General features: G+C 43.0%; 1 protein-coding gene across 3 annotated transcripts in view; it reads left to right on the plus strand.

Annotated features, from left to right (window-relative positions):
• SCAF11 (SR-related CTD associated factor 11) overlaps window positions 1-12,260 on the plus strand; it is a 65,292-nt gene that overhangs the window by 24,258 nt on the left and 28,774 nt on the right. For all 3 annotated transcript variants that reach the window (XM_066591712.1, XM_066591715.1, XM_066591713.1), the window contains exons 5-8: window positions 179-270; window positions 788-840; window positions 2,129-2,163; window positions 4,867-4,961. In XM_066591712.1, coding sequence (XP_066447809.1) covers window positions 179-270; window positions 788-840; window positions 2,129-2,163; window positions 4,867-4,961 — 275 coding nt within the window. The remainder of the gene's footprint in view (window positions 1-178; window positions 271-787; window positions 841-2,128; window positions 2,164-4,866; window positions 4,962-12,260) is intronic.

Genomic DNA, 12,260 nt, shown 5'->3' on the forward strand with positions numbered 1-12,260 from the left:
GCATCTGATCATCTATTGGTGCCCTAAATCTTGGAATATCCCTTTAACTACTCACTCCAAGCACTATGCATTTATGGTCTAGGCTGGGGTGGGTTAAGGCCTTTCACAATTTTGAGACTTTCTGGTTATTTTTCATTTTATGTCTACCCTGATAACCATTTTTTTTCCCACCATTTAGATCAGTGTAAAGGAAAGAAGACCAAGGGAAAATCTGAATTGTGTTTGCGATCAGAAGTTAACATACTGTACAAAAGGGAAGCTTTGTTTCAGGTCAGTGTAAATAAAGAATAGTCAACTAGACATGAGTTAACTGATTTGATATAATGCAATGGGAATATCAATTCGTTAGTACATCCTAATTCTTGGCATACTCCTGTACCTAGTGATGAAACTTGAATTATCAGAATAAAAATTCCCAAACACACAATTCTAAAATGTATACATGATTGATACTGATTGGTGTCTCTAAAAGCTTGTAGTGAGGGGATTGTCTACTTTGCAAAAAAGGATTTTAGGACATTTGTTAGGGCTTTCTGAATTAATATTGCACTTTATTTGGGACCTAGAGTTTTAAATGGTTACATAGAATGTGTCTCACTTTGGAGGGCCCAGTATCGGGGATTTTGCTCTTCTCTTTGGGGAGCGATGGCAGGAGTTAGTTGGGGAAGAAAAGTAATGGGGGGGAAAAGTCTCTAGACAAATTAGAAAAAGTTGCAATGAGCTGACTTGTATAAACTCAAAATATTAACACAAGTATCTGTTTTCTTGAACATTCTAATTCTAACAGAATTGGTGTAAAAGAGGAGTCGAGTGAGATTGTAACTCCACATAAGGCTACTGGTAAGTTCTGCGAGCTAGTTTGTGTACTGCTGGAGTTATTGTCCATTTCTCGGGCTCTTCCCTCAACCCCCCACCCCACATCTTCATTTAACTTTCCGTTTATTAAGTATTTAACCCTTTCCAATCTGTCTAACATCTAAAGACATTATGATTTAAGGCTATACCGCTCCGATGTTGGAAGACGTCCGTCGGGGTTCTCTTACTGTAGATTGCCAGCCTCTCTGCTGTCAGCGCCTATCCAACGTGTCACCTCATGAAGTACTAGCTGTAGCCAGCAGAAAAAGCGTAGGCCCCTAGATAAACCAGAATACAAATTGGATTGGAAAGGGTTAATTTAAATGGTTTCTGGAACTTAACTATTGATGACCTATTTTCTAGATAGGTCATCAGTAGTTGATCGGTAATGGTCCCCAGCAATCGGCTGATTGAAGCGACAGTGACTCTGCTTCATTGCATACCAGGCACAGTCCCATACATTGTATTCCCACACAAGCCCATTTACTTGAATGTGACCGAGCTGCTTTCAGGCCATGAAACCAATGTACATGACGTGCCTGAGAAGACACCATTGTGCTCATGCAAGTGCCTTGGCCTTGTCAGGGATTCTGAGCGGCAAACCCCAGCCAATCAACTTTTGATCTGTCCTGAGGATAGGTCATCAATGGTTTAGTCCTGGAAACCTCTTCTAAATGGTTCTATAGTATATTTTGATGTGCCGTCTGCGCTGACTGAGCGGCAGACGGCACATCACAGAGCAGAGGAGACACTGGGAGCGTATGAGCCACAGGGCTGTGCATGGGCACGGGTCCGCATCCCACTGCGAGAATTCTCGCAGCGGGATCTGACCCAGCAGTCTGCAGGCGGCCTAATGCATTTTTTTTGTTTGTTTTTTTGTTTTTAGTTAAAGCAGTTGTCCTGCTTATTTAATTTTTATCTCAACTGTCTCCCCATATATAAAAATAATAAACAAGCCTATACTTGCCTCTCCTGGCTCCACAGTGTCATTGGCTGCAGCTGCCTGTGATGTCCCATACACACGCTGCTGCAGCTTGTACACAATATGTCACAGGGGACACCTGGAGTGGCAGTGCCAGACATAGCAAGGAGAGATAAAAAAACTTATAGGTCAAACCACCCCTTTAATGCAATACTTTACCATCTCCAAAATTACCAGCTTTATAGTTAAACATGGGACAATTTTGGTGCAATAGCTGAGATGTTGATGTCTTGCTACTCTCCTTATTTTCCTGTTCTGCTTACATCGACTTTTTGTTTTTATTAATCATAGAATGTCTGGACCATAAAGAAAAGCCTGAAATAAAGGTAAGATCATTTTTGCAAACAGTTGTACGTAATTGATAAAGCATTTGCTTTAGGTTTTCTTCTAGAAACCAATGAAAGGAAATATTAGGGATTATCAGTACAATGTTCTGGATTTTAGCGTAGCATTGTGTATCTGGCAAAAAGGCACTGCTGAAGGCGTGTAAGCCCAATAGTATGCCAGACAAACTGAAATGTCCACTATAGGGGTTAAAACTTGGGAAAAATACTACATTTTTGAACTATGGGATGCACCTTTTTAGCAAAAAATATCTAGCTGAAAAGTGTGTGCGTTTTTATGGTTCCGAGTAAGGGAGGTCTCACAATGCCAGAGCTCCCTGACCACTTTCTTAATTATTGGGAAGAGTGCTGATAAAGCGCCTGCTGGACAACTGAGAGAAATGTGCAGTTTCACAGTTCCCTCTCACTGCCCAGTGCTGATCTGTTTTATCAGCGCTGGGCAGAGGAGGAAGGTTCCTGTAGGAAACCCTTACCTTGCACTAGGCAGGTCCTCCCAGTGTAAGCAGACCACTGGACAGGCTGTGCAGGCAGCAGTAGTGTGAAGGACCTTTTTCACCATGTGATCAGGTGCCAGAGGTTTCAGGCTGGGGCAGCAAGAGGAACAGGGTATTGTAAACTGAACTTACTAGTATGTGCAAGCATTTATCATTATTAAAAGCAGAATGTCTGCACAGAGCTGTGTGTGTGTATAGCAGTACTATGTCTTGTGTGTGTAACCAAGCTGTATATGATGTATGTCTATATCGTGTCTGGCCCTGAGCTACGGGTGTATAATGTGCATATGTGGATTGATGCCGATCTGCAGAAGTCAGATTCTGGTCTGCTTTAACATCTGCACCTAATGGTGCAAATTTTGATGACTATTTCCTGCTGCAAAAAATCCACCCCTTATATGTAGTGTGTGTACAGAGTCATTAGGTCAGAGTTCGCTCGTGCAGCCTGTTTGGATACGTCGTTGGCAGGTTTAAACGATAAATTGTTCCCATTCGCTGTACTAGTGAAGGAGCAACTGAACAAGCTCTGTTTTAACTGAACGGGAAGCGACCGAGCCAACTATGATGAGAGGGGTGTGTACGATGTCATTGAGGGGGTAAACTGCACAAGTAGACATGGATAGTGAAATGTAAGGCATGTATGTTTCGTTGCAATTTGTTTGTGTTCAATGGATAAAGACATTAACCCCTTCCAATCCACTGTCTGACGTCTGAAGACATTATGATTTAAGGCTGTACAGCTCTGATGTTGAAAGATGTCTGTCGAGGTTCTCTTACTGTATATTGCCAGCCTCTCTGCTGTTGGAGCCTATCCAACGTGTCACCTCATGCCGTACTGGCTTTAGCCAGCGTATAGCGCCGTTGTATAACGGCAGAAAAAGAGTAATCCCCCTAGGAAAACCAGTATAGAAATTGGATTGGAAAGGGTTAACAGGAGCAGACTGTTCACTATTAAACCCTTCACATGCCCCTTAGAATACCAACAGAGGAAGCATCACCAAAGTTTTATTGACCTTTTAACTTCCTTAGACTACCAGGAAAGTTTTAACTTGTAGTAAACCTTTTTTTTCTACCTTTCCTGTAAATCAGGGGTGCGCCGTATAGTCAGGTGCGACTTATGGTCCGATTAATATGGTAGTCTGTTATTACTTTAACCATAATTAGTCCTAAACAGTATATTTAACCTTATTAAAGGGCTTACCACCATAGCAACTTATCAGCTATCCTGTAGATAAGTATCTGCTGGGTGTCCCACCTTTCAGATCCCCATCAATCACAAGGGGTAGGTGGTCCCACATCCCCCTTGTCATTGGAGAAGAGGTCCTGCTCCATTCACGGTCTATGGGACTGACAGAGATAACAGAATACAGCATTTGGCTATCTTTAGGACAGTGAATGTGGGAGCATTGCGCAGGTTTCATTTCAATAAGGAGAAAGGGGGTCCTCTAGTACACGACTTGTGGGGAGGGGACAGAAATTAAACACTTCATCTATCACATGGATAGGTGATAACTTGCTATGGTGGAAAAACATTTATAACCTATTCAATGGGTTTGGCCGAATATGATAATGTGCCCAAAATTGCACAAATTTTGGCATAAAACTGCCACAAACTAAGCCAACTAACATAGTAAAAGTTAGACAAAGATGTCGAACGATGGCACAGATGTATCCTCTGTGATAAATCTGGTGCATTTTAACACTGCCTAGTCTAAGTTTGCACTGTCTAATTAGACAGTATATATGTGTATATATACACTCCTTTTGTAGGACATACTAACACACACTTTTCTTAGGCCACGTGTCATACTTGTGTGTCTACAATTTGAACAGACTGTGGGAATAGCTTCAATATGACTTATAATTTACTGATCTAATTCCCCGCTTCCTCGGGGCTTCTGGGTCTAATGTGCTTTGTAACTCATTGAGTGAAACTGCTCTCTGAAAGAACAATTGAGCAATTTAGGACTTCTTATTTAGACAGTTTGCTAAATTTGCTTAAATGTACCTAAACTTAATGACCAAATGCTTGTGAAGGTGGCCATGGACAGGTCTTACTGATCTTCTCCCATGAAGCCGTATACCAGTCTGCTACAAGCTGCCTGCAGATGAAGCAGATCTGGCACATTGACCATACTGTTCTAACTGCATAAAAATAAAATCTTTCCACTAACGCAGTGTTTGTCCGCAGGTTGCAAGCTTAAGCTGCCCTAATTGTTTAACTGGAGGCATCATTGCTGCTTATCCTTTCAACCCCTCTGAGACAACCCCTTGTTGTAATAACAGGTAAGCAAGTCTGACACCTAGATTAGTTTTACAATCTAATTATGTTCATGAATTGCTTGATTACATTTGTAATTTGATAAGGGGGTCCCTGTGCGACGGAACTGTCAAATGATACTGCATTATGGCCCTTTCGTACTTTGCTGGAATTACATTTTTAACTACCTTTTTTTTTTTGTTTGTTTTTTTGTTTGTTTTTTTGTTAAATCGTAGAAGCAATTTTTTTTAAACTATTTTTGGTTTAAAAAAAATAAAAATCTTAAGGTCATGGCATAGTGCTAGGATATACAGTAATATTTTGATTGCTGGGTGTTCTGACTTCACAGGTCAGAGGAGTGAATGGACAGAGGTTATTTCACAGATTTCTCATGCACAACACTGTTCCCAGCCACCTGCTGTACAAGGACCTGCAGCAGTTGTACCTCCCTTGCCCAATGGTTGGCTGAAAGTGCTGTCATGCAAGAACAATCATTGAAGGAGGTAGATGGCATAACTAGTAATGTAGTCCATTCATTCTAAGGATTAGTGATGGTCACAGCACTACTTGAGCTACCTTCACACGAGCGTATATACGCAGCTATTTGCCTGTGTAAATACGCCGGCCATCAGAAAGAATGCATTGGAATCAATGCATTCATTCAGCTGGCCCGGCGTATTTACGCTGGTAAATAGCTGCGTATATACGCTCGTGTGAAGGCAGCCTTAATGGTCTACACTACTTATGTCGTCACTCACTTTAATGGGAAAACCCCTTTTTAAATCCTTTATAAAAAAATTAAACACTTTGTAAAAAAATAAAAGTACCCAGAGGGAGTTGTTGAAATCAAATGAAACGTTCAATGTGTGATTGTAATGTTGATCTAAGTGAGCGATTACAATATCAGAGCTGTCATCGGTGCCCAAAATGAACCTGGATTTGTTGTTGAAGACCACCCGGTTCTACTCCGTAGCAGTCCAGTGTTGTTGCTCGTGCACCACTGCAGACAGATGTGACAGCGGGTGGGTGTCAAACACAGTACACGTAATGGGCGCCGTGAGGCAAAATGTACTTCAGCCCAGTGCGTGGAAACGGTTTTGACAGATATGGGCCTGTAACAATGGTGGCACCTGTCTCTGAATGGCGGGCACTGAAACAGTTAGAGCTGCTCACACCTGTCAGACAATCCTCTCTACTGGTGGTCTGTGGGGGGCGTCCTGAGCCCGGTCGCCTTGTGTGCATACCCTCATATATCCACTGATCCTAACAGTCTGGTCAGAACAGCCCAGGTGCTAGGCAATTCAATGATACGACCCTCCATTTCAATAATGCGCCCCCTTTCAAACTCTGTTAACTGGGCAAAATCTCTTTTTAATTGCGTTGTAGAGGCGTCTAGTGGGCAACAAGGCAAAGTGATTCATTGCTGTGCTTTTTAAATGTTTTCTACTTTGACAGACTGTTTTGATATATCCACAGTGTGGGTTTGCCCACTCTGCTTTTTCAGTCTATTCCCTATGCAGCTTTTACATTCAGCCTTTGTTGCAGACTTCCATCCATTGCAAAATTTGTGGCACTTCAGCAACAGATGGGGGGGTTGTCTTATAATTGTCACCTAGCGGCTGGCATTAGGGTCCCTTCCGCTAATTTCCGTCGCTGCTGCAGGCTGCCGTGTTCTCCTGAACACTGACAGAGCATTTCTTCCTGGGAGCTGGGCTTGAATACCCCGCCTCCAGCAAGCTCTCAATTAACCAATCACAGCATTAGCTTGCTGGAAGCGGAGTATTCAAGCGTCCCTGCCAGGAAGAACTGCTCTGTCGGCGTGCAGGAGGACATGGAAGCCTGCAACAGCAACTGAGACCAGCATGAGGGACCCGAATGCTGTCTACTATGTGAGTATTGTGGTTTTGTTTTTTTGTTTTTTCCAGTGTAGTCTGTCTTCGGCTTATTTTTGGGGAGTACTTATATTTCAAGGGATGGGTCTTGTAGGGGAAACTCTGTAGCATGTTGCAGTTTAGAATTGGCTACACAAATTGCAGTTATTATAAAAATTAGAGCGAAGTATGAATGCATAGGTATTTAAAATAAATGGCAACCATCGTTTTGTAGAGGTTGGCATGGTGACTGTTGTGGCTCCGAGTCACAACACATCGTGATAAACATGGCCCTAATATGAAGTAAACCTGCTGTAATCGACACAACCATAAGCTGTAGGCCACACGGTCCCATAGAATGGGACCACCACATGCTAAAGTGCATAGTATCTGTCCTTAGTCACTGTGTTTCATAAATGGGGTTCCCATGTAAGTATGCAGAAAACGAAGAAGTTAATGTGATGTCTAACTTCAGTTAAAGGAGTGTGAAGTAAAGCCTCATTGGACTGAAGATCTGTAAAAACATGTTCTTTGTGCTTTTCTACCATCTGGCAGCTTAAGACAAATCTGGCTTCATCCCCAAGTATGCAGGACTATCTGTCTAGAACTATCTGAGATTTGGGTGGAGCCCAATAGAAGGAGAATTGTATACATACAGCATAAAATATTCTTCAGAATTTAGTGCTTAGGATTCTTGGGGTACAGTCTTGGGAAGGCATGTTCCTATTCTGCTTGATGGTGGTTCATCTTAAAGATTTGACCTCAACCCTATGGAACCCTATGTGTTTGGGATAACCTAGAATGCTGACTGAAAGCTAGGGCCAGTTGCTCAGCTTTACTAATACTTTTATATCTGAATGTGTAGAAATCCATGGTCCAAAATTTTTGTGCAAAGCTCTTCCAAAAGTATGGAGACTGGGGTTTGTACGAGTGGAATTACAACGCATGTGATTGCGCTTTTGTAGGTTCTTCCCTTTTTCGGGATGTCTAGTGAGGTGTCAACAAAGTAGCTTTGGATATACATGTCCAAACATTTTGAAATGCCAATCGGTTATTACTCCTTATCCAGAAAATCCTCTGTCTCAAATCCTAACGCATTATAATAAAGATCCTTAAAATCAGTAAGATCTTTCAGGATGGTGGCTGCTTTTGTAAGACTTGGATCAGCTGGTAATTTCACTGCAGAAAATGTAATTGATATCATAAAAGCATAGACTGCTAGAAAGTGATTGTCAGAAACAAAGGTCTGCTAAAGTCTACTCCAGTTGTGTAGGACTTGAATTCCATTTGCCAGACTTCTTCACAGAAGTTGAGGCATATCGCCAAATCAGAGAGATCTCTGCCATTTGAAGTCATGCCATCAGACTTGTCACAAGTCTTAAGTTCTTCAGAAAAAGCAGAAGCACCAGAAATGATCAGCTGTTTCAAAGTCAGGTCTACTATTGAATTATGGATTTAGATGTTAGGCATAGTGACTAAATCATTAGCCCTTTCCTGTTATTAAAGTACCAAATACAAGCGAAGGAGAAGAGTCGTTCTGTGTCTGGGGAAAAAGGTCTTGACAATCTTTTTAAGTACTATTTTTATTTTTTTTTTTTCCGTGAAGGGATTTTCCTATCAAAGAAAGTGATGACCTATTCTTAGTCTAAACCCATTAATCAAAGTTATGGCACGGTGGTGCAGCACAGCACCATGCACTTGAGAAGGTGAATGCAACCTTAGTGGTAACCTTTTTTAGAAGACCAAGTTTTCGTTCAAAACGTACATATCCATTCTAAGAGACTTTTGAAAAAGCAATTATGTACCAGAATGTCAACTGTGTGAAGAATTTCCTCCTTCTGCAAGTTTGATCTTTAAAATTGGGCTGGCTTAAATTGCTCTGATGTCTCACACTAGACCTTTGCTCTTGTTAGGGACTCCAACTGTCGACCCACTGTGCCAACCTACCAGTTTGGCTTGGCAGTTGACCCTCTGTGGTCAGAGGGGAAATCTCGTCCTTTGCTAGTCGGGAAGATGGGGATTCCCCTGCCTAAAGGCAGGGTAGGCGTCCTAACAAGGACGGCCCCACGGTCTTCCTCTTGGGCATGGTTATACCTGATAGGGGACAGGACAGTACATACCACAGGGACGGGAGCGGGGCAGGGACAGAAAGGCAATGAAAAAACCCACACAGACAAGGGCAAAAGACAGAGGGACAGACAACAATGTCAGACAAGATCCAAATAAAGACAGGGAGGCAGCAAACAAATGAATACAGATATAAATACAGAGAAAGTGCAAAGTAGCGGGAGACAGGACCTATGCTTGGGTGTTTGAGACAAACGCATACCAACACTGAGGCAATGAGGGAGGATTCCCAGCTCTGCTAAATGGCGAGGTGTTTGCCAATGCCCTACAGCTGAGCTGAGAGCACTGGAGCAGTTCATGTAATAGAAAAAGCAGGACAATGCCCACGTCTGCCAGAAACAGCAGAGGGGAAAGCAAGTCTGGGAAGCGGGCCTAATAGCTGTCTTTCCCTAGCCCACAATTCACTGCCTGGGCCTAATGTTTCTAATGAGCTCCGGTAAGCTCCTTATGCACTCCCAGCCTGAATGCTGCTACTTAATGTTTCATGTAGTAGGTTAGTTACAGCAATCTGTCTGCAGATTTCCTCTATTCCTTGTCCCACAGACAGCGCAGCGGAGTGTTTAGGTTATTATAACTAGGATTTTATACTGAAAATGCTGAGCAAAACAGTTCTTCATCAGAGACCCGTACAAGCAGCCTCTCTTCACTCTCCTTACGTAATCTTTACAGCTTTGTACAGTGTAATATGAATCCTCAGTGAGGTGTTTACTTTATAGTGCATACCTACTCTGCAGTGCTGTACATCACTTGAGTTTCAGGGTGGGTTCTCCGTATTACTTAAGGATGACTTTAGGGTATATTAGGTTTTAATGGAATCCCCCTTTCCCCACTTCCTTAGATGTTATAGAATTGGTTATGTTTTGATTTGGACAACCAGTGAGTTACTCCTGTAAGTTGAGTAATTTTGCTGTGTTACAAAATAGACTTACCTTCTAAGGGGTGTATCACTTGGGTTCTGTACCTTAACACAACAACCAAGCATTTTCTTCCTTTAACTACTATGTAACTAGTCCCCCAGTAGATATGTCTGCTAGCATTACCATATTCAGTTATTCCATTCCTTTCCATCTGAAACTGCCTGGACTCTCCCTCTTCAGGTGGGTCATGTGATCTCCATTCCAACTAACTGAGCTGTAGGGTGAATGCAGACCTCCGGGTCAGATTCCGTCTGTGAGATTCTCGCAGCGGGATGCGACCTGTTCTCCTTTACTGACCTCTCGCTTACATGTCTGGTGTCTTCCTTTCTCACTCGTGCTCGCTCTCGCTCTGCGACGTGCCGGTTGCGCACATGCACAGTGCAGAGTTGGCTCGCACAGAAATAGGCCATGCCGTGATTTTGTTACTGTGCGAGTTTTCACGCAATCAAATCGCGGCTGTCTGCTTAGGATTACATAAACTAATGCAATCCTATGGCAGCTGGTACAGGTGGAAATTTTGCGTGGAATTTCCACCTGTGTATATTCAGCCGTACTTGGCTTTGTGTTCTCAAATTAGTCAGTTTTTCAGTCAACGTAATCCCTGTCTGATGGACCCCACCACAGAAGCTTTTAAGGCGGGACACAAACTCCTATCGCAGTTACTGCTGATTAGAGGCTCTTGTCACACAGTTCCAATGAAAGAGAAGATAGTTCAACCTCCTGACTGTATACTTATGGTCTGGCAGATGTACTACAGTCTCTAGCTGATGTGTTGTGGATGGGATTGATGGCACAGAATAGTCAACGAGAAAGAAGGAAGAACTCTATATCAAAATGGTGCCTGATACGTATTGGACAAGAGGCTGTACTTCATGGAAGTGACTGCAATATACTTAGGAGACCTCTAGAGTGTAGGAGTAAGGCCGGTTTCACATCTTTGTCAGAGCCTCAAGCTGTTGCAGACTGGGGGAAAAAATGCTGCATGCAGCGCTTTTGCTTCCGTCCAAAAGCCGAGCAACTGGTCGGAGAGCGAGTGGGACCCCATTATAGTCGATGAGTCTGTCCGTCTCTGGACGGAACCATTCGGCTGCAGAGATTCCCCTTTCATGCTCCCAGGTTGGAGCATGAACACTGAATCCCCATCGTACATGTAAAACTATCCTATGGCCGCCTGCACACGGGCGGAAATCCCGCGGCGGGATTGCATTACAATACGCACTCCTATGCAGACGGCCGCGCGAAATGTCGCGCGGCAAACAAACCGCGGCATGTCCTATTTCTGTGCGGGGCTCGCAGAGCCTCGCACAGAAACGTCACTCACCCGGCCGCCGGCTCCGGTCTGCGCATGCGCCGGCAGCCGGCACATGAAAGAGCCAGGGCCGCCGGGCGCGGGTCAGTACGCGCTCGTCCCTGCAGGCGCTCGGGTCGGGTCCCGCGGCGAGAATTCTCGCCACCGGATCTGACCCGCTCGTCTGCAGGCGGCCTAAGACAATCGGGTGACGGGGCGATGATGGGGGGAAAAATGTCTTCACCAGAGTGGCCTTTAACAGTACGTTACCAAATTATTTCTGCATACTTTATTAATGGGGGGGGGGACAACACCTAAACTATAAATACACAGTAATCGGTATGCATTGCTGCTACACTCTTGTTCATGCTGTTTATATGGTGATGTGATACAATCAAACCCCTTGATTTGCTGAAACTGATAATTATCTTATTATTCTGGCTAGTTTGCAAATCGAAATGCAATTTGAACATGTTAGTATTTTGGCATGGTTTTAAGTAAAGGCTTCTGTCAGTATCCGTGTTGGGGGAGGGTTTAACATATTTAGGTTAAGAAGTAAGCATCTTAACCATCTAGTAGAATGAGAATATCTAAAAATGGCATTTTGTAATCTTTTGGCTCAGTATCGACTGTACCACCTATTTAGTTATTTGTGGCCAGTTTGAACACAATAGTTTTTATGCTAATGAACTGTTAAACTCCATTGTAAAACCCATGTAACAGTGGAGCATGCCAGATTCTCAGTTCTGCTAATTTTAGACATATTGGCCTTTTTTGACATGCAGAATGTTTGCTATTGATACATTAAATATATAATGATTCTACATGTTTGAAAGGCCTTTACTGTTTAACAATACATTTGCACCTCTGCATGTAAGTTGCCTCAATGGGATTTAGGGCAACCTGCAGGACCATTTAATAAGTGACCGTTGCCCAGCCTGCATTTTGGCCACGTCTATTGTAAAGGTGTGCATTTACAGCAAAAATTTACCCTAATATTGGTTGGTTTTATTTTTTATAATAAAAGAAATTCCGATTTCAAGTTGGTTACTACAGCGGGTTTTAAATCTGTTTTGCAGGCATTAACCAGGCCAACACATGAGCTTCTTGATGATTATTGAA

The sequence above is a fragment of the Eleutherodactylus coqui genome, chromosome 2, assembly GCF_035609145.1.
Source record: "Eleutherodactylus coqui strain aEleCoq1 chromosome 2, aEleCoq1.hap1, whole genome shotgun sequence".
Lineage (NCBI taxonomy): Eukaryota > Metazoa > Chordata > Amphibia > Anura > Eleutherodactylidae > Eleutherodactylus > Eleutherodactylus coqui.